The sequence below is a fragment of the Pseudorca crassidens genome, chromosome 8 (assembly GCF_039906515.1).
Source record: "Pseudorca crassidens isolate mPseCra1 chromosome 8, mPseCra1.hap1, whole genome shotgun sequence".
NCBI classification, from domain to species: Eukaryota; Metazoa; Chordata; class Mammalia; order Artiodactyla; family Delphinidae; genus Pseudorca; species Pseudorca crassidens.
The window spans coordinates 56379475-56401288 of NC_090303.1; the positions used below are offsets into that span (position 1 = coordinate 56379475).

At 34.0% G+C, this 21814-nt stretch overlaps 1 protein-coding gene across 5 annotated transcripts in view; it reads left to right on the plus strand.

Moving 5' to 3' along the window:
• Window positions 1–21814, plus strand: part of PALS2 (protein associated with LIN7 2, MAGUK p55 family member) — a 106706-nt gene that overhangs the window by 58355 nt on the left and 26537 nt on the right. For all 5 annotated transcript variants that reach the window (XM_067746527.1, XM_067746529.1, XM_067746524.1 and 2 more), the window contains 3 exons: window positions 10260–10412; window positions 14125–14277; window positions 15306–15533. In XM_067746527.1, the coding sequence (XP_067602628.1) occupies window positions 10260–10412; window positions 14125–14277; window positions 15306–15533 (534 nt within the window). The remainder of the gene's footprint in view (window positions 1–10259; window positions 10413–14124; window positions 14278–15305; window positions 15534–21814) is intronic.

Below are 21814 nucleotides of genomic sequence, written 5' to 3' on the forward strand. Positions count from 1 at the left end.
AGGGAAATGCCTATATTAGAAAAGAACAATATTTAAATCAATGATCATGTGTACACCTTGAGCAAATAGAAAAAGAACAAATTAAACTCAAAATAAGCAGAAAGTAGTAAATTATAAAGTTGAGTAAATATAAAGAAGACAAATAGAAAAAAATCAATATAACTCTTAGTATATTAATACAATTGGTAAGCCTCTAGCTAGACACAAATTATCAGTATCAGAAATGAAGGAGAAGACGTTGCTACAAATCCAACAGACATTGCAAGGATAATAAGAAATAATGTGAATAACTTTATGGCAATAAATATGGTAACTAGATGAAGCTAATTTCTTGACAGATGCAAATGACTAAAACCTAGATAAGAGTAGATAACCTGACTAGCACTATATCTGTTTTTTATAATTGAATATTTGCAGTTTAAAACTTGAAGCCCAACGGGCTTCCCTGGTGGCGCAGTGGTTAAGAATCTGCCTGCCAATACAGGGGACATGGGTTTGAGCCCTGGTCTGGGAAGATCCCACATGCCGCGGAGCAACTAGGCCCATGAGCCACAACTACAGAGCCTGCGCCTCTGGAGCTTGTGCTCCGCAACAAGAGAGGCCGCAACAGTGAGAGGCCTGCACACCGCGATGAAGAGTGGCCCCTGCTCCCCGCAACTAGAGAAAGCCCTCGCACAGCAACGAAGACCCAACACAGCCAAAAATAAATAAATTAATTAATTTAAAAAAAAAAAAACCTGAAGCTTCAGCCTAGATGGCCTCAAAAGAAAATTCTATCAAACATTTAAGGAAGAAATAATACCAATTTTACATGATTTCTTCTAGAAAAAAGAAAGAGAAGGGAACATTTCCAATTTTGTTTTACTAGTCTTGGTGTTACCCTGATAACAAAACCAGCTAAAAACAGTTCAGTTAAAGAGAACTACAGGATAGTATCCCTCATGAACATAGACTTCAAGTTCTTAAGAAAATATTAGCAAATCAAATCTTGCAACATACAAAAAGGATAATACCTCATTACCAAGTGAGTTTTGTCTTAAATATACAAGCTTCTTAATATTTGAAAACCAATAAATGTTTGTCACCATTTTAATGACATGATAAGCAAAATCATTTGATGATGTTCATAGTTGTGGGAAAAGCATTTTACAAAATTGAATATCCATTCCTGCTAAAAACTCAGCAAACTAAGAATAGAAGAAAATTGCCTCAACCTAATGAAGGGCATCTATAAAAACCCTACAGTTAACATTGTAATTCATGGTGGAAGATAATGCTTTCTAAGATCACTTCTGTTCAACTGTTATCACTTCTTTTCGACTTTGTACTGGGAATCTTTGCTATAGCAAAAAGGCGAGGAAAAAAAAAGGCATACGGATTGAAGAGGAAATAATTAACTGTCTTTATTCAAGGATGACATTATCATCTATGCCAAAAATCCTAAGAATCTACCAGAAGGAAGAAAAAAAAACCCTCTAGAGCTAATCAGTGAGTTTAGCAAGGACACAAGATAAAAGATTAATCTATGTAAATCCATTGTATTTTTATATACTAGCAGTGAACAATTGGAAATTGTAATTTACCAAAAAAGAAATAAATTTTTAAAAATATGTGCAAGACCTGTACACTGAAAACTACAAAACATTGCTGAAATTAAAGGCATACATACATACATACTTACATAAGTGAAGGAATTGGAAGGCTCAATAATCTTAAAATGTTAATTCTCTGTAAACCAAGCTAAAGATTCAGTATAATCCCAGCCAAAATTTCAGACTGACAAAATGATGAAGGACCTAGACCAGACAAACAATTTTGAAAAAGAACAAAATATGATCTCTTCCACAACCTGATTTCAAGGATTACTATTGTCCTACAGTAATGAAGACAATACAGTATCAGCATACAGATCAATGGCACAGAATAGAGTCCAGAAAGAGACTACTACTTACATGGTCAACTGATTTTTGTTAATAGCGCTATGATAATTCAATGAAGAAATGATAGTCTTTTCAATATATGTTCCTGAAACAATTGAATATTCATATGCAAAAAAATGAACATTATCTTTTTCCCCACTCTATATGCAAAAATTAGCTAAAAATAGATCATAGATCTAAATGTAAGAGCTAAGGCTAAAAAAATTCTAAAAAGATGCATAAGGGAAAAACTCCTTGTGACTTTGGATTAGAGAAAGTCTTCTTAGATAAGACATAAAGAGCATAAGGCTTAATGAAAATTTTGGTTAATTAGATTTCCTCTGCAAAAGACACCATTAAGAAAATGAAAAGGTGAGCTACAGACTGGAAGAAAACATTTGCAGAACATATATCCTAAAAGGGAAGCCGCTCATTTATTGGTAGTAGCAGTGCAAAATGGTACAACTACTTTGGAAGACAGTCTGGCAATTTCTTACAAAGCTAAATATAGTGTTACCATACAATCCAGTGATTGTGCTCCTTGACATTTACCCAAGTGAATTGATAATTTGTGTCCATACAGAAACAAACACATGAATGTTTATCATAGCTTTATTCATAATTGCCAAAACTTGTATGCAACCAAGATGTCCTTCAATAGCTGCATGGATAAACAAAGTGCGGTACATCCATAAAATGGAATATCATTCAGCAATAAGAAGAAATAAGCTATAAAGCCATGAAAAGAGATGGAGTAACCTTAAATGCTTATTGCTAAGTGAAAGAAGCCTGTCTGAAAAGGCTACACATTGTATGATTCCAACTATATGACATTCTGGAAAAAGCAAAAGCTATAGAGATAGTATCAAAAAAGTCAATAGTTGACAGTTTGGGGAGTATAACGGAGGGATGACTAGGTGGGTCACAGGACATTTTTAGGGCAGTGAAACTATTCTGTATGATACTTTTAAAGTGTATGAGTGACATTATGCATCTGTCAAAACCATTGGAACTGTACAACATAAAAGTCAAAATCCATGGAAATGTGAACTATAGGCTTTAGTTAATAAGGGTGTATCAATATTGGCTCATTAATTATAACATTTATCACATTAATACAAGATACGAATAAGGGAAACCTGGGGTAGGGGAGCAGATATATGGGAATTCTCTGTATTTTCTGCTGAGTTTTTCTATAAATCTAAAGCCTTATTGGCTAAAGTCCATAGTTTATGTTAGGGTTCACTCTTTGTGTTGTACATTTGATGGGTTTTGATGCATGTATAATAACATGTAATGTCTTTTTTCTGGTTTTGGTATTAGAGTAATGCTGGCCTTTATAGATTGAGTTAGGAAGTGTTTCCTTTGCCTTCTAGAAGAGACTGTAAAGAAATGATATAATTTCTTCTTTAAATGTTTGGTAGAATTTACCAGTGAACCCATCTGGACCTGGTGCTTTCTGTTTTGGAAGGTTATTAATTATTGATGTAATGTCTTTAACAGATATAGGGCTACTCAGATTATCTGTATCTCCTTTTATGAGTTTTGGTGGATTGTGTTTTTCAAGGAATTGGTCCATTTCATCTAGGTTATCAAATTTATGTGCATGGAATTGTTCATACCATTCCTTTATTATCCAGGACATCAGTAGTGATGGCCTCTTTCATTTCTGATATTAGTAAATTCATGTCTTATCCCTTTTTTCTTAGTTAACCTGGTAAGAAGTTTATCAATTTTATTGATCTTTTCAAAGAACCTGCTTTTGGTTCTTTGATTTCATGTTTTTAGTTTCATTAATTTCTGCTCTAAATTTTATTATTTTATTTAATTTGGATTTAATTTAATCTTCTATCTTGAGTTTCCTAAGCTGAAAGTTTAGATTATTGATTTTAGATCTTTCTTCTTTTCTAAATATGCATTCAGTGCTATAAATTTCCCTTTAAATACTGCATTCACTGCATCCCACAAAATTTCGTAAGTTGTATTTTCATTTTCATTTAGTTCAGATATTTTCAAAATTTCTCTTGAGATTTCTTCTTTGACTCATGTCTTATTTAGAAGTGTGTTGATTTGTCTCCAACAAATGTAGCTGGGATTTTTATTATATTGTTTATAATCTTTATTCTTATAAACTTGTTAAGGTGTGTTTTATAGCCCATACTGTGGTTAATCTCGGTGAATGTTCCATGTGAGCTTAAGAAGAATGTGCACCCTACTGTTGTTGGATGAAGTTGATTGATGGTGCTGTTCAGTTTAACTCTGTCCTTACTGATTTTTCTGCCTGCTGGATCTGTCAGTTGCTGATAGAGGAGTGTTGAGGCCTCCAACTACAATAGTGGATTAATCTGTCTCTCTTTGAAGTTCTATGAAATTTTTCTTCCCATATTTATATGCTCTGTTGTTAGGATCATTTACATTATAGATTGTTATGTCTTCTTTATTATGTGATGTTTCTCTTTGTTCCTGATAATTTTCCTTGCTCTGAAGACTGCTCTGTGTGAAATTAATATAGCTACTCCAGCTTTATTTTGATTAATGTTAGCATGGTATGTCTTCCTCATTATCTTTACTTTTAATCTACCTGTGTCTTTATTTTTAAAGTGGGTTTTTTGTAGACAACATGTACTTGTGTCTTATTTTCTTATTGTTTGGTCTTCTATTCATTTTCTGCCATCTCTGTTTTAATTGAGCATTTTATATGACTTCATTTTTTTCTCCTCTTTTAACTTATATCAGTTATATTTATTTTTTTTTAAAGATTTTAGTGGTTTCCCCTTGACTTTGCAGTGCACATTTACAGCTAATCTAAGTCCACTTTCAAATAACACTATATTATTTCACTGTAGTATAACAATACAGTAGTTACTTGAAGTAACTACCTCATAACAGAGTATTTCCAATCTCTCCGTTAGAGCAGGCTGTCAGTCATTTCATTTATCCATAAGCTGTAATCATCAAATACACTGTTGCTGTTATTTTTGAAGAGTTAATATACTAGATTAATTAAGAATTTTAAAAAAGATTTTATTACTTTCATTTATTTTTTCTCTAATGCTCTTTTCTTTATGAAGATCTGAGTTTTGAACCTATATTCCTCTCTCTGAAGAACCTCTTCTAACATTGTTTTCAAGGCAGGTCTACTAGCAACAAATTCCCTCAATTTTTGTTTGTCTGACAAAAAGTCTTTATTTCTCTTTTGGAGGATAATTTGACTGTATAGATATAATTCTAGGTTGGTAAGTTTTCTTCTTTCTACACTTCTTTCCTATCTGAATGCCTTTTATTTATTTATTTATATTTTTCTTTGAAACTTTCTGCATTGGTTCTTTTTTATTTATTTTAATTGAAGTATAGTTGATTTACAATTTTGTGTTAATTTCTGCTGTATAGCAAAGAGACTCAGTTGTACATATACATTCTTTTTTATATTATTCGTTTTTTTCTTGACTAATTGTCCTGGCTAGAAGATTCAGTACAAATGTTCAACAGAATGATGAGAGCAGACATCCCTATCTTGTTCATAATCTTAGGGGAAAAGCATGTGTTAAATATAATATTATTCACTACTAAATATAATAGTAGCTGTGGGTTTATACTTTCTGTTCTAAATTCTGATTTTTTTTGCATGTGATTCCATATCAGTACCTACAGAGAACCTTCGTTCTCTGTAAAAGTGGCATAATATTCCATTGCATGAATATAACAAAAATTTTTTAGTCAAACTTCTGATTGATATTTAGGTGACTTTTTCACTTACAAGTCATGCTGTAATATGCAGTCTTGCTACATGTTATTTTGCATATGTATGTATATCTCTAGGATAAATCTTAAAAGAATCGTTGTAATTTTGGTAGATATAGTCGAACTGCTCACTAGTGTGTTCCCACCAGAAAAGAATGTGCGAGAATGCCTGTCTTCTGCCATATTCTCACCAACATGGTATGTTACCAGAATTTTATCCTTGCCAATCTCATTAAAAAAAAAAAAAAAGTATTTCAGTGTAGTTTTAGTTTGCACTTCTCTTATCATGAAGGAGGTTGTATATCTTTTCATACGTTTAAGAAGTATTTGAATTTCCTTTTTTGTGAATTTTTCATATTCTTTGCCCATTTTTCTTAATGTGTTGCTGATTTTTTTCTTACTGGTTCATAGAAATCCTCCCTCTCTCTGAGCTCTCTCTCTCTGTGTGTGTGTGTGTGTGTGTGTGTGTGTGTGTGTGTGTGTGTGTGTGTGTAGGGAAATTAACCTTTGGTCTGCAATATGATTTGTAAGTATTTTGACCTTGCTGGTTTTTGACAAGCAGAAATTTTAAATGTTCAATTTTAAATGTTCAATGCCATTTATTTTATTGGGCTTGTTTTTGTTTGTTTAAATTATAGCTTCCGGATTTGGCATCATAGTTATGTCTTTCCCACTCAATGATTATAAAAACATTCTTTTATATTTTCTCTGAATACTATTAAAGCCAAGCTTTTTAAAAAGCCCTTTCTCCTTTTAAAAAGTATAAGATTCCCATTTTTAGTTTTTTGACATCTGTGTCGGTCTCCTAATTCTACAGGTATCTCTAAGAGTGGCTCAGCTCCCTGAATGCCTTGAGACATATTTTATCTAATCTAAGAATTTGAACTTTTTTTGGTTAACTAGATGACAAGTTCTTTACTCATTAGAGAATTCAGTTCTAATTTAGTTACACTTATTTCATCCATTTTTTTCAACAGAACAGATCTCATCCTTTTTTTTTTCATCCTTTTTTATATCATGTATGCAGAAGCAAAATAAAAATTGAATTCTCCATTCTCTCTGTCTCATTTCTACTTTCTGCTCAAATTCTTATTTTTTGGTTACTTGTGAACTTCTCTTTATCTTTTTTGTTCAAAAGTCTCTAGAATAAAAGAAGAGGATGTCTCTTGACCACAGTCAATCTTATCTCCTATTTACTTAGCTTTTTCAAGAAATACTTAATGAGCAACTACAATATACTTGGCCATGTTCTAAGAAGACAGAAACAAAATTTATGATATTTTTGTTTTTAAGGGAGAAAGATAAGGTTACTACACATAATCGCAATACCATTATCATTACGAGGTATTTGTCACTTATAGTGCATAACTTTTGTTAAAATTTTTTGTTTGTTTGCAAGCATAGATGGACTGTGCTTGGGTAAAATACCCAGAAGTTTTGAAAGAACTTTTCTTCTCTGCAGTTCATTTTTCTAAAGTGCTGTGGTGAAGGATTCTCAGAACTGAACATACAAGAGGGCTTAGGCTATATTTGTATCAACTCCAAGTCTACAAAGCCAGTCATGGCATGTTCTTCCAAGCACTTGTGGCAGGTGACACATATTTTTATTGAGTTATGCTAGCTTTCTAATAATGCTTTTTCTTAAAGGAAGCAAGACCCATTTATTCAGATAGCATGTGATTCATATCTGTTTCTCTGGTCCGTTTTCAGTATTTCCTTTGTCTTTTTTGTTTGTTTGTTTGGTTAGTTAAATTCAACTTGGTACTTGCCTCTTGAGAGCTACTAAAGAAATTCTGACTTTAAAGTGAATAAAGGTCTCAACTTCTTTCACATTATCCTGGAACTTAAAAAGTTACATATTAACAAATATGGACCTGTATTTGCTTTCTTGGAAAAACTAAAATTGATCTTGATTGAACTCAACTATATCTCAGAAATTAATTTTCTGTATTAATATAATTATAGCTGCAGTTTCACTTAAAAACTTTCTCTTCCTCTGAGAATTTATGTATTGTGTAGTGAGATTTTTTTTCCTACCATAAAACCAGCCTGTACCAGGTTTTTGATGTGCAAAAACCTTCAGGTATATTTGTTTTTATAGCATAATTCTGCCCTCCACTTGACTTCCTCTTTCTCTCTTGCCATCAGTCTTTCCACATTCCCTCCTGTCCTCTCCGAATTTGGGAGCAATAAGGTAAGTGAACATAGAAAGGAGGGGAAGTGTATTAGAGTTTTCAAGTCAATGATCGTTTCTGTTCCTTTACTTTTCCCAAAGACTTGAATTTAATCAAAGTCTACCAATATGTAAAGTAACATAGGATATTGTAGAAACTATATTGGCTTAGTACCTGAAAATTTTAAGCCAGTCATTATCTGTTCCGTGGAGAAACAGGTGATCTTTATAGCTCTTTGAGCAAACAGGTGAAGGTTGAAAGAGTGGGTGGTATTCTTGAACCATAAGAGTATAACTTAACACATCTAGACTGGAAGAGCCATGTTAAGAAGCAACAACTCAACTAGCAGTCAATGAGAGCATATATCACACATTTAAATGAGTGAGAGTAATGCATAATGTTTTAGATTAAATAATTAACTGCAAGATGTTGATAGAGTAGCTGGCTGTATAGTGATAAAAGTCGAATAAGCTTTAGTATGTAAGAGCTCAAGCCTTGATGTTGGACTACCTGACTTAGCCACTTGCTCGTAGTGTGAACTCAAGCAATCACTGTATCTCATTTTGCATCATCAGTGTCTGTGTCTATAAGGTGAAGATGATAATAACACACCTACCTTTGCTGAGTACCCACACACAATCTCATAATGTGCTGAGAATATAGTTCCTGGCACAAAACAAAAGCCCTCAATAAATGTTAAAGTTCTCTTCTTCCTTTTTTTTAAGATTTCTTATGCTACCATAAGAGTATTAAAGGTACTTGCAAGGTTAACAATGCTACATTAGATTTATTAACAACGAATATTTGTATTAAAACAATTAGCAATTCTAGCTTGTTTTATAAGAGTTAAGTAATTGTGTACATTACTTTTTTTCCCAATGGTGATAATCATTCCGTGATATATGTTGAATGTCTTCATCATCCTGTCTTTATTAGGCTTGTATTACACTTTAAGAAAATTATAAATTTACCTATTCTCACTCTTTGTGGCATTCTCTAGTCTTCTTAATTTTTTTTCTTATCTAAATCTAATAGAAACTCATTCCTCTGTTTAAATTATATTTGGTCTTTTGACATTTTTCTTTGTTTTATAACAGTTATAATTTCTTCTGTATCAGTTTATTTCATATGACTTAAAATTTCTTCTTCAGATGTGTTTCTTTAAAATGTTGCTAATGTATAGCCCCTCTCTTCTACTTAAACTTATTTCAATCTTGTGAATTACCTGGAAAAATACATTTAAATGTAAAAATGCATTTTTAAAATTAGAAAGTATATCATTTAGAAGATGACATACAAAAACCAAGATTGTTAGACAGCTCATTAACAATTTTACATTGATACATGTGAAATGATATTTTTGTTTAAATAAAATATAATTTTAAAATAAAAAAATTAGAAGATGTGTTAGAACTCTGAAGGATCTACTCCGTATGGTAGAAATAACATCTAAAGTATTATAGGGGTAAGTTAAAGTTTGATACTGTTGCCGCTTGAAATTTGGATTTTTCGTCACTTACAGAATTGAATCTTAAGATGTTAAGTGTGAGATTTGTCATCTTGCATGTTTTCATTTATAAGCTAAATCTTTATAGTTATGCTCTACCTGTCTTCAAAATCGGACAGCAACCATTTATCAGAAAAACAACACTTAAAAGATAGAGACTGCTTAGTGTTCATTCTAAGTTTGAATTTAAAACTCTGCTTTACTCCCACTATTAAAGGATAGTTAGGACTACGTATTTCCTGTGACAGTATGATTCATGGTTTATTTTCTGTGGAAAAGGTTGTGAGATTAAGAAAAACAGATCAGCTTAAGATATGGAGACATAAGGGGATCATTCCCCTAATGAGATCATATGGTCCTTCAAGGCTCAGTTCAAGACTTGCCTTTCCTGAATTGCCTTTTTCTGCTGAATTTTCAAAATTGGAAAATGGTAGCTTTAGCCTTATCATTTGGGGTTCTCAAAATGATTTTCATTATTTTTTAATGACAATCCATATAACGATTACATTCCTATTTTTTATTTTTATTATGCTTAATCATTTAATAAAGCATAAACGGTATCATTTAGAGTTTGAGTCTAGACTAGAAAGTCATTAGGAAATTCTGTCAGGTAGGAAATGTAATACATTTTTAAAATTATCATTGGCCCATTCAGTTTTTTCATGGTTTAGTTATAAAAATGAGTTTTCCATTACTTTTAGGGTAGGAATAGAGGCCAAGATTTATTATATTGCATGATAACATTTACTCTGAAATCTATATATTACCTCTCATTGAAAGATTTGGTTGCAATGAATCAAACTTTCAAGTAATATCTTTTAAAACTTTCTTTATAAAAAGGAAACAAATCAAGAAGAAAACCGCGGTCTGGAGCAAAACAGTGTGTGTTATTATTTTAATGTACTGTTGTCTTTTCAGGCTCACGAGAGGCTAGAAGATTCAAAACTAGAAGCTGTCAGTGATAATAACTTGGAATTAGTCAACGAAATTCTTGAAGATATCACTCCTCTAATAAATGTGGATGAAAATGTGGCAGAACTGGTTGGTATACTCAAAGAGCCTCACTTCCAGGTAAACTTTCCCTATTGCTCTTCTTTCCAAGTCCCCTATATTCCCAAAATATTCTCCTTTAGTAGTTAAGTTTCAGTTTAAGATGATGTTTTTTTAAAGATTATTTAGGGCCATATTTTGCAAATTCCAGCTTAGATATTTTAATATCCCATTCTGCTGGGACTACATAAACAGACACACATACTATACAGATGTATAGGGTCTGTCACAGAAATACATCAGAATGGATTTTTCTTTGTGTAATTAAAAAAAACCAACAACAACAGCCCTGCTTCACCATCACACCACATGCTGGGGACGTTTTTCTCCCTGTGATAGTGCATTTTTCTTCCTCACTACCACTGTTTCCCAGCCCTCCTTGTGACCAGCTGTATACATTTTCAGTATTGCTTCTAAGACTGGGGTGCAGTTGATGACCTTGGAACAAAAGAGAGCTGTATGATGATAGAAACTATGACATAGCATACTTTCCATAGGTAAAAAAAAAAAAAAAAATAAATGCAATTTAAGCATTTGTCTATGTAGGTGAAGAGTTAATCAGTTTACCAAAGAAGAATCAGTTTCAGAAGAAAAGGAGGTCGAGGAGACTTCTTATAAACCTGTAATTAAGACAGTGTGGTATTGGGGCAGTATTAGAAAAATAGAAACCCCAGAAATACATCCACAGACAAATGGCAACTTGATTTATGACCGAGATAGTACATTTTAGTGGAGAAAGAATGGACTGTTCAATAAATGGTCCTGGGATAAAGTGTCACCTGCTTGCCATTTCAAATCTTAGCATTAAAAATCAAATGGCAAAACCCCTTTGCTTTTTCTCAGAGACTTTCTGTGACTCTCTTAACAATGTTACTGCAAAAATTATGTACATTTATAGTGAGATGGTTCCTACGTAAATCTGTATCTTAGGTACAAAAAATACAAACACATGTCAAAGACAGCTTTGTGAAGAGGCCAGTTAGTTGAGGCCTTATAAGGCATACTAAGTTATTTGGACTTTATCCTGAGGACATTGGGAAGCTTTGGCTCAGGATTGCGGGGGTGGGTGGGTGGTGGTGGTTATTAAACAGGGAGAGGTCAGATTGTGGAGCCAGATGGTTTTGTACCAAGGCAAGAAGTTGTGACAGCAGTACAGATAGTGGGAAATGTGAGGATTTTCAAGTTCTAAGCAGCAAAATCAATAGGGCTTAGTGAGTGGTTACATGTGACAGCTGCAGAAGAGAAATGTGGGAAGTTGATAAGGACAGGATTTCTGACAGACAATTGATGGCATCCACTCTAGGAGAACTGTTTTGGACATGTTAATGTTAAGGTAACTGGCCATATTAAGTTTGCAATACCTTAGAAGCATCTGGTAGAGCTTTTCAAGCACGCTGTATTTTTTATATAAGTATATAAAATTTAATGCATGAATTTATATGAAGTTTAATAAGTACATAAAATTATGAAATGGCAACAAGTAAAAATTAAGACATTGCATTTTTACTACCCAGTCCACTACTGTACTACCATAGTGCATATTCCTCCATACTTTTTCTAGGCATAAATGTACATACATATTTTTTTCCTCTACTGATTGCAGTCATTTTGCACAAGCTATTTTGTAACTTACCCTTTTTTTCAGTTGTTGATTTCCACTTTTTCATTTCAGTGGACCTCTGTCTCATGTAGTACACATTCTGTATTCACACATCTCCATTTCCCCCAAAATATTCTTTATAGCTGCTTTGTGCATATGAGTTTTCAACCTAGGTCCATGTGAGGCATCTGGGTGGACCATCCCTTTTTCCCTTGATTATGATGTTGACCCATGGAAGAGACCAGGCCATTTTCCTGCAGAATCCACTCCCTGGATTTATCTGGTTGCTTTCCTGCTGTGTTGTTTATTTATCCCTTCTATTTCTTATAAACAGAAGTTTTACCTAAAAGATGGTTCAAATTAATTATTTGGAACTAGAATGCATCTTAAGTAAGGTGATACAACATAAATTAATCTACATCAGACAACGTATAATACCTGGTTGGTCCATCACTCTTGTTGCTGAGATTAGTCCTTGATTAAGAGCAATGACAACCTGATTCTACCCTTGAAAGCCTTTCCACTAAGAAGTAATCTAGTATGTTATTATTCTAGTATTATACAAATGCTGTTTCCTTTCAACCATTTACCTACTGACAAACATAAATTAATAATCCTTGCCTGAATCAATATTTTCATTAGAGGTTGCAACATGACATTTTTCAAATTCTCTCATTCTACATTTATTAGCTGGTGTTCTTATATAAAGTAGAGCTTTTCCTCATCAACTGAGCTGTTTAGTTAACCTGTAATGCATTTCCTACTGAAAAGTTAGGGAAATGCTAGATTCTTTTCTTTACCAACTTTCAAAGTAAAGAATTGTTTAAAATAGCAATCTCAAATGGTAACAAAGGAGGTTTTTTCAGTCCTGTTTTTTAAATAGCATTGTGGACTTACGGAGTTTTCATTAATTCAGTATGTTTCAATCCTCTACAATCCTTAGTTTTGTTTTGATTTGTCAAATTATCATGACTTTGGCCAGTTGTGGGCAGATTTTTAGTATATGAATCTGAAGCTCATGAGAGTTCTGGACCAAGGGAGTTCTCAGTGTATAAGCAGTGGTTCAAGTCACAGGAGTAGATAATATTACCTAAGAAGAGTATATACGGTAAAAACTAAGCAGCCCAGATTAGTGATTTGAGTAACTTCCAGCATGTATAGGAATAATACTTATATATGGATTTGTGAATATTTTTCTTCAGTCTCTGATACTATTTTCATGAAATGACCAAAAATGACCAATTAAACCCGTATACTGATTGCTTCTGTTCTGAACCTGTTCACATTTTCCCCCTTTTATTTTGATCTTTTTTTTGTTTGAATTTGCACTCCCACCATTCAAAAAAAAATTTTTAATTTAGGTTTAAGCTGAGTATACACAATTACAGTATAAATAAAAATAAATATAACCCCCCAAATTATAAGAAATTCCTAGAAAGCTAGAGCAAAGTCATCCATGAAGATAGCACATATACAGTAAATGTAGGAGGTAAAAGTGTACTATATTCAGGACCATTACTGGCTCTTTTTTCCCCCAAAAAATGTAAATTTTATACCTTTATTAGTAATATGAAATTTCTTATCACTGATATAAGATGCTAATTTTTATTCACTGGATATCTTTTTAAGATATCCAGACATTTTGTACATGTGAAAAATATGTGGTGTTGCTAACAACAGGCTTAGGATAAAACTTACGGTCCTTGCCATTGGAATTTGTGTGATAGCTAACAAATAGGAATTGATAAATATTGAGTGACGGTGATGACAGTGGTGGCAATGAAATTCATTGCCTCTATTGCATCACACTTGGACATCTAGGTTCAGTTTCCATTAAACATAAGGCTTTAAAAAAAAGTCACAAAACTATCAGTCTCTTAAAAAGTCACAAAACTATTAGTCTCTTCAGATCTTTTAAAACAAGGAATACAATATTGTTTGATAATAAGTAAAATGATACATGCTTATATGTCATAAAAAGATTCTGTATATACTTGATTTAACTTATATTTGGGAATTTAATAATTGTGCCTTGGAAATTTTTAGTACTCTACTGGGATAATGAACTAAGTTATTTTTAATAACTTATTCCATCTGTAATTAATAACCACAGGCTGTTTTGAATCCTTCTAGTCACTCTTGGAGGCCCATGATATTGTGGCATCAAAGTGTTATGAGTCACCTCCATCAAGCCCAGAAATGAATAATTCTTCTATCAATAATCAGTTATTACCAGTAGATGCCATTCGTATTCTTGGTATTCACAAAAGAGCTGGGGAACCACTGGTGAGTTGATAAGTCAGTACCCTCTTAAATCTGAAATCTGACATACTTGTGGCTGAGTCACTACTCTATCTCATTTTTTTTCTCTTTCATAATTTGTATCATTATGAAAACTTCATTCATGTTTGTTTTATCAGTCTTTTTTGGCCTGTGTATAAAATACACAGCTGATGCTCTCTCAACTTGATTTAGCATGCAAAATTAAACCAAAATTAAAAGTTAAACTGAATTAGAGGCGAGAAAAAGTTTGCCAATGAGTAGCAAAAATTTCAAAAGATAACTATTTTTTTCCTATACCCTTTGAAGAAATAAACTCAGGTTGCTTGCTAATTATAGTATCAAAACACAGAAGAAAGTTGTTATGAAAAATTGAAGTGACTATACTATACTCCAATAAAAATTAATTAACAAAAATTGAAAACATTGGTAGGACTCTATAAGTAATGAAGTTTACAATTTCCTGTTGACATGCTTATTTCTGGGCTCTGACTATAAGAACAGTGAAGTGGAAAAATGAGAAAAGCCGGGAACAAGGCCATCAGAATGCACAAATACGTTTTCTCGCTCCTTCAAGCTTCCTTTTATCCTGTGGAATGCAAGCTATGTTTCATTTTCAGTTACCCTTACCATGGAAGTCCTTTTTTAAGGGATGGTATGTCAGCGGTCCCCAACCACTGGGGCACCAGGGACCGGTTTTGTGGAAGACAGTGTTTCCATGGGGTTGGGGGGGATGGTTCAGGCGGTAATGGGAGTGATGGGGAGCGGCAGATGAAACTTTGCTCCCTCACCCGCCACTCACCTCCTGCTGAGCGGCCTGGTTCCTAACAGGCCACGGTCCCCTGGTATATGTTATCACAGTTGCACATGGTTTAATGAGATTAGAGTATTGAGTCAGGAGAGAACGTGGGAAAAGTAGGAATGATTCACTTACCTACTTTTGGAATTATCTTCTTATACATACATGTTCATGACTATTTAAGATTTCTTCCTAACAACCTAAAATCAATAATTCCATTCCTTATTTCCTTTAGGGTGTAACATTTAGGGTTGAAAATAATGATCTGGTAATTGCCCGAATCCTTCATGGAGGGATGATAGATCGACAGGGTCTGCTTCATGTGGGAGATATCATTAAAGAAGTCAATGGCCATGAGGTTGGAAACAATCCAAAGGAATTACAAGAATTACTGAAAAATATTAGTGGAAGTGTCACCCTGAAAATTTTACCAAGCTATAGAGATACCATTATTCCTCAACAGGTTAGTAATAAAGTTCTTGGTAATATTAAGAATGCTTTCATTTAATCACACTGTTGGGTAGAGCCACCAGTTGCTACTTTTTTGCTAAAGAGAAGAGAAGAGAAAAAACTACTGGTTTAATTGTTCTGAAGTGCCTTATTTCATCATGGGTGAATTTTTGGATTTTTAAACAATATCATCTTACTATTCAAAAGGAATTAGGAAAGAGATCTCTTTGTGAACACCATGAACCCTAGCATTTCAGTACCCTACAGCTAGGTATGAGAAAAACCATAAAGCCTTTTAGTCATTAATCTAGCAAATGTTTTTAACACCTGTTATGTTCCACGCTGTGTGAGAAAATAAGCATGTAGTCCTGATCACTTCTAGCTTAGTGTTCCTCTGATGGGCTAAATAGAGAATGAGGCCAGAGAGAGAGGATGGGTCCAAAATGAAAAGAATCTTGAACACCTGATTTGTACGCATTTGGTCTACATTTTGTAACTAATTTTTAGGTAAAATAGATTATTAAGCAGAGGAGTGTTTTAATGACAGTGATCATCTAACCTCATTATGTTGAGTGAATTTCAGAAAGGAGAGAGATGAGATCGTGTAGTCAGGAAGCAGATTTTTGAAGGTGTGGGGTAATTTGTGAAAGGCAACTCTAATGGAAGGCTGTGACGACTGCTTTGGTTCAGATACCTGTGCCACCGCTTACTAGATTATTCTCTCTGTGCTTTTGTTTTCTCATCTGTATAGTTGGGATATTTCTTTTCTTAAAAGATTGTTGTAAGGATCAAATGAGTTAATTCACATTAAGCTCTCACAGCAGCACCTGGCACATCCTGAGTGCTCAGCAAGTAGTTGCTGCTATTGTTGTGATAGTAGCGATGAGGTGGTGGTGTTGTGATTGTAAAGAAGTGGTAAAGAAGGAAAAAGTAATAAAGTAATGGCAAAGGAACAGTTGACAATTATGGTAAGCATGTTGGAACTGAGGAGAGAGAGGGTTGTTGAATCTAGATACTGAAGACATAGGAAATATCTATCAGTGTTTTAGATGCCTTTAATTATTCAGGTTTATTCCATAAATTTATTGTTTCATGTGTGAATAAAATTTTAGGTCTTTTACATAAGATACTGCCAGTATATTTTAATATTGATAATATAATTTAAAAGACTAGTGTTTATATTTACATACAATTGTTTGAAATAATGTGTGTTGAATACCTGCTTTATATTCTTTGGAGGATAAGAATAGTCAGTCATGGGGCTTCCCCGGTGGTGCAGTGGTTGAGAGTCCGCCTGCCGATGAGGGGACACGGGTTCGAGCCCCGGTCCGGGAAGATCCCACATGCCACGGAGCGGCTGGGCCCGTGAGCCATGGCCGCTGAGCCTGCGCATCCGGAGCCTGTGCTCTGCAACGGGAGAAGCCACAACAGTGAGAGGCCCGCGTACCACAAAAAAAAAAAAAAAATAGTCAGTCATGAATTTTAGTATGTAAATTGGATTTCTGAAAATACAGAGGCTTATAGTGAACTTTGGTTCAAATGAAGGGTAGAAACCTTGTCTTCAAGGAAAAGAATCATGAAAGAACTGGTGTTAGAAATTAGACATTTTAAATAACTAGTACCTCTCAGACTACTTTTTTCCTCAGTTGACACCTGAGTAGATTGGAAAAGTAGAACTTAAGATTTATGTATTTATTTTTCAATTATATGCTAGTTGTGATAGTTAGAAAGATTTTCTTTTTCCCCTGTGGTTCACACTTCAGAATTCCTACCAGCTCACCATGGCTGTGATGGACTTTTATGGGAAAAAGTAATTTTTGTGATGTTAGTAGCTAGGGCTTTGGCCCAAATTCCTTTGTAGATTCTGCACCTGGTGAATGGTCTGAATGATGTGAAGTGCAAGGGTATTTAGCCCTATCTTAGGCATACATTTTTGTCCATCCTGTGTCTTCTCAAACTCTGCTTTTTATTTAGCCTTCAGAACTGGGAGAGGGCATTGAAATGGGGAAAGGAGAGGCCTTCCATCCAAGCCTGAGGCAGTCTCAGACCTATCTTACCATAAAAAAGAAGACTCTAACATGGAGCCTTCCAACAGGAGAGAGAAAACACAGCCAAACTGGGACATTTTTAAAGTGAGAGGGGGAATGATTACTAATTATGCTGGAATACGACTGTCCTGGGCACACTGTGGTCCTCTTACTAAGAGACACTAATGGGAATCAAGGGCTTTCAGCCTTTCCAACTCTGCCCCTCTTTCACTCACTGGAAGCTCCACCATGTAGTCCTGTTGGGCCTGTCTTAACTCTTTCTCTTATTGCCGTGAGAGCAGATGGAAGCCAGGAAGTCTCCATACCAGGGTGCTGTTTTTCAAAGCACGGTCAGTGGGTCATCTTTATCAGTGACATTTGAGGCGCTTACTAAAACTCCAAAATCTTTCATGAGGCCTAAGAATCTATATTTTTAATTTGAAGATCAGGATGGATTAGAAGTTGCAGCTAATTCTGAAGTTCTCCAACTTACATGTATGTTGGGTTTCCAAAGCTGTTTAAAATTCCATTTCTTTAAGGCCAAATTGATGGGAATTCTCTCTTTGAGGCCATTATGACCCAGGTGCCAAAAATGTTATGAAAAGAAATTACAGTTTTATTTCACTCAAGGATATACATGTAAGAATTCTCAGTAATGTATTAGCAAATGAAATTTAACAATATATAAAAAAGATACTACAACATGTCCAAGTTGGATTTATGTATGCTAGGATGGTTTCATGTTAGAAAATCCATATATGTAACCAAACACATTAACAGATTAAAGGAGAAAAATATCAGTAGAGAATTTGATAAAATTCAATACTTATTTATGATGTTTTTAAAAAAGATTAGTAAATTCGGAACAGGAAAGAACCTCCTTAATCTTATTTTTTTTTAATTAAAAAACCTAAAACATTCTCAATAGTTGACTGTTAGAAGTATTTCTCTTTAAAATCAGGAACTGGAGTCTAAGCTGGTCTGCCTGAGACTACTTGAGTGCAAACCCCAGGCCCCTGTGAAGCCCAGTTTCCACCCTAAGATGAGAAAAACCCACCATAAACCAAGAGAAACCTTGCCAAACTTCAGGCATAATTGTGAGGATAAAAAGGAACCACCCTCAGATGATATATAGAGTAACAGATGATATTACAAATATCTGTTACCACAGATGATAAACAATCTTCAGTTCTCCTTAAAGAAACTAGGAATAAACAGTATCTCTGACTTTTAAATAGGTAAATGTATTTGCAAACCAGGGGGTGATGATCCACCTTAACAGTCCTAACTCTCAGAGGTCTCTGGCAGCAAACACTTTCACCATTACCAGCCATGCTGAGACAAAGCCTTTGACAGAAAGGTCACCCCAATCTTAGACCAGCTTGGTGTCAACAAGCTTTCAAGATCCTGGCATAAGCTGGATGGAAAAACTCCACTTGCTATTGGAGAGGAGGGTGATTTTGTTCAGAATTTTGATGAGGCTTCCAACAGTGAAGCAAAGGAAATTGACCACTTCTTTAAAAAAAAACAAAAACAAAAACGAAACTTCAAGAATTTTGACTCCTAAAAAATTTTGTTTAGGATATAGTGAAATATCGAAACCTGTAATATTTTAAATTCTGAGGCTCTTGGACACTGCTGCTTTTTAAATTATTGTTTATACAGTTATTTATTTGCAGTTAATTAAGCCAAAGAAGCCAGAACATAAAGTTTTAAAACAAGGATTAATAAAGTAATTGCATCGTTAAAAAAATTCAGAACTAGAGAAGGATGTTCATTAGCGCCACTTATGTTCAATATTTTATGGAAAGTTCCATAAGTGCATGAAGACAAAAATAAATTAATTATGGAAGCAAAAGACTTGGAAAGGAGAAAATAAAATATTATTTTCAAATAGTAAGATTTTTTATTTGAAACCCCCCCAAAGTATAAATTTTTAGAAGTCATTTAGCAAGATACTTGAAAATAAGATTAATATACAAAAGTCAGTTGCATTTCTTTATGCCATAAGTAAACATCTAGAAATTAACTAGGACATTTATAATAGAGTCAGAGAATGTCACATTTATGTCTAGGAATAAATCTGACAAAAATATTCAAGACCTCCATGCACAAAAAATTAGTAAGATCTAAGTAAACAGATATATCATGTTCATGGACAGGAAGACAGTATTATGAAGATATCAGTTTTCCTTAAATTGACTTGTAGATTCAGTTAAATTCCAGTGAAAATTTCAATAAGTTTTTTCATGGTATTTGATAAGATGCATAGCCAAGACACTTTTGAGGCAGAAAAGCAGGAAGAGGAGCTTATTATTAATGTGTAGGAATTAAGATATGTGGTATTATTGGCTTAGGACTAGACAGAATGAACAATGGAAGAGAGAGTTCAGAAAGAGACCTACACACATACATTTCTTTGATATCTGACAAAGATGATATGTCTTTCAGTGAGAAAGACTATTCAGTGAATGAAATTGGTTATTCACAGGGATAATATATGAAACTCTACATACACAAATCAAGTAAAAGGGGATACATGATCAGTAAACATATGAAGAGATATTAAAAGTCACAATGTGAGATACCATTTTATAACATTCAGTTGGCAAAAAATGTAGCTGTGAGTATAGAGTATTTCTTCTACATTGCTGGTGGCAGTGCAAATTGGTATAACCACGTTGGGAGGAAAAAGGTTTAGCATTATTAGGGTTGAATGTTTACATATACTAAGACACATAATTTCTTAGAGCAATATGTACAGCTAGAAACATGTTAACAAGCATGTCAGTTCCCCAAAAGAGTACATGCACAGAGCATGATACTGTCTATTTTACGTTTTAAATAACTAGGTATATATACTTCAACAGATTACATATAGGTTTAATAAAACTATACAAAAAGGAAAGCAAGGAGTTTGTGGACACAGGATTCAGGATGAGGGTTACCTTCATTGTTGGGGAAGCGAGGGTGGTGGGATGGAATGGAATGTGGGCAGGAGGACCATGTAGGTTTCTAACTTCTGCTTTGAGTGGCAAGTTCATGGCTTTTATTGTTAAAACTAACAAAATAAAAAAATAAAAGCAGGCCTTGCATGAACTAATGACTCAAGTGTAATGTAAATTAAGAATTATTAGTAGTATGATTTCAGAGCAGCCAGGTTAATAAATTTAAAAAAATATATTTTTTTAACTAACAGAAGCTTAAATTTGTGGCCCACGTATGGTTATTTACCACACAGAAGTGTGAACTGCCCCTGATAGCTTTTTAAACCAAATATATAATCTAGTTTCCTTGCTGATCTCAAAATACGTTGTTTGTGTGTGTGCATTTGAATAGGCTGAGTTCATACACTTTGAAAATCTTTAGAAAAATAACATTCTCCCTTAATTATCTGTTATTATTGTAGAGAACTTCTTAGCAACTCTGATCACTGTATTCACTACCTTGTCACTTAACTCTGATGTGTAAACTCAGGTGGACCTGAAACTATGGTTTGAGACTGAGAGTGTGTACGGAGCACTTGTGCCATGTTCAGCCAGCACATTCCCAAACGAATTACCAGCCTCCTTCTGATTTACAACAGAGGTCATGATTGGAGATGTTTCTCCAGCCTTTTATCCATTTGATGATTTTTCTTCTGCTGCTAATTATTATCCTTTGCATAGGCACAGCATACTCCTGTGCAATATTTTATTTTGTCAGTACTTTGACTATTTTTAGCTTTAATTTTTAAAGGTATATTTGAGGTAAAGTTTGTATAAATAGCATATACTTAAAGCATACAGTTAATAAATGTGGACATATCTATTATGTACCCATGAAACCCTCAACACAGTCATGACAGTGACCATATCTATCACCCCCAGAAGTTTTCTTGGGTCCGCGGTAATCCTCCCCGCCTGCTCCTTACCCCCAGCCCAACCTTCATGCCAGGCAAGTACTGCTCTGCTTTCTGTCACTATAAATTAGCTTACATTTTCTATATTTTTATATAAATGGATTCGTACAACATGAATCCTTTGATTTTGCTTTTTTTTAAATCTGACTTCTTTCACTCAGCATAATTATTTGGGGATTTATCCATGTTTTTATGTGTATCAGTAGTTGATTCCTTTTTATTAACAAGTAGTATTCCATTGCATGGCTGTACCACAGTTTGATTATCCATTAACTGGCTAATGAACATTTTTGTTGTTTCCAGTGTGGGGCTATTATAAATAAAGATGCTATGGACATTTACATGTAAGTCCCTCAGGTAAATACC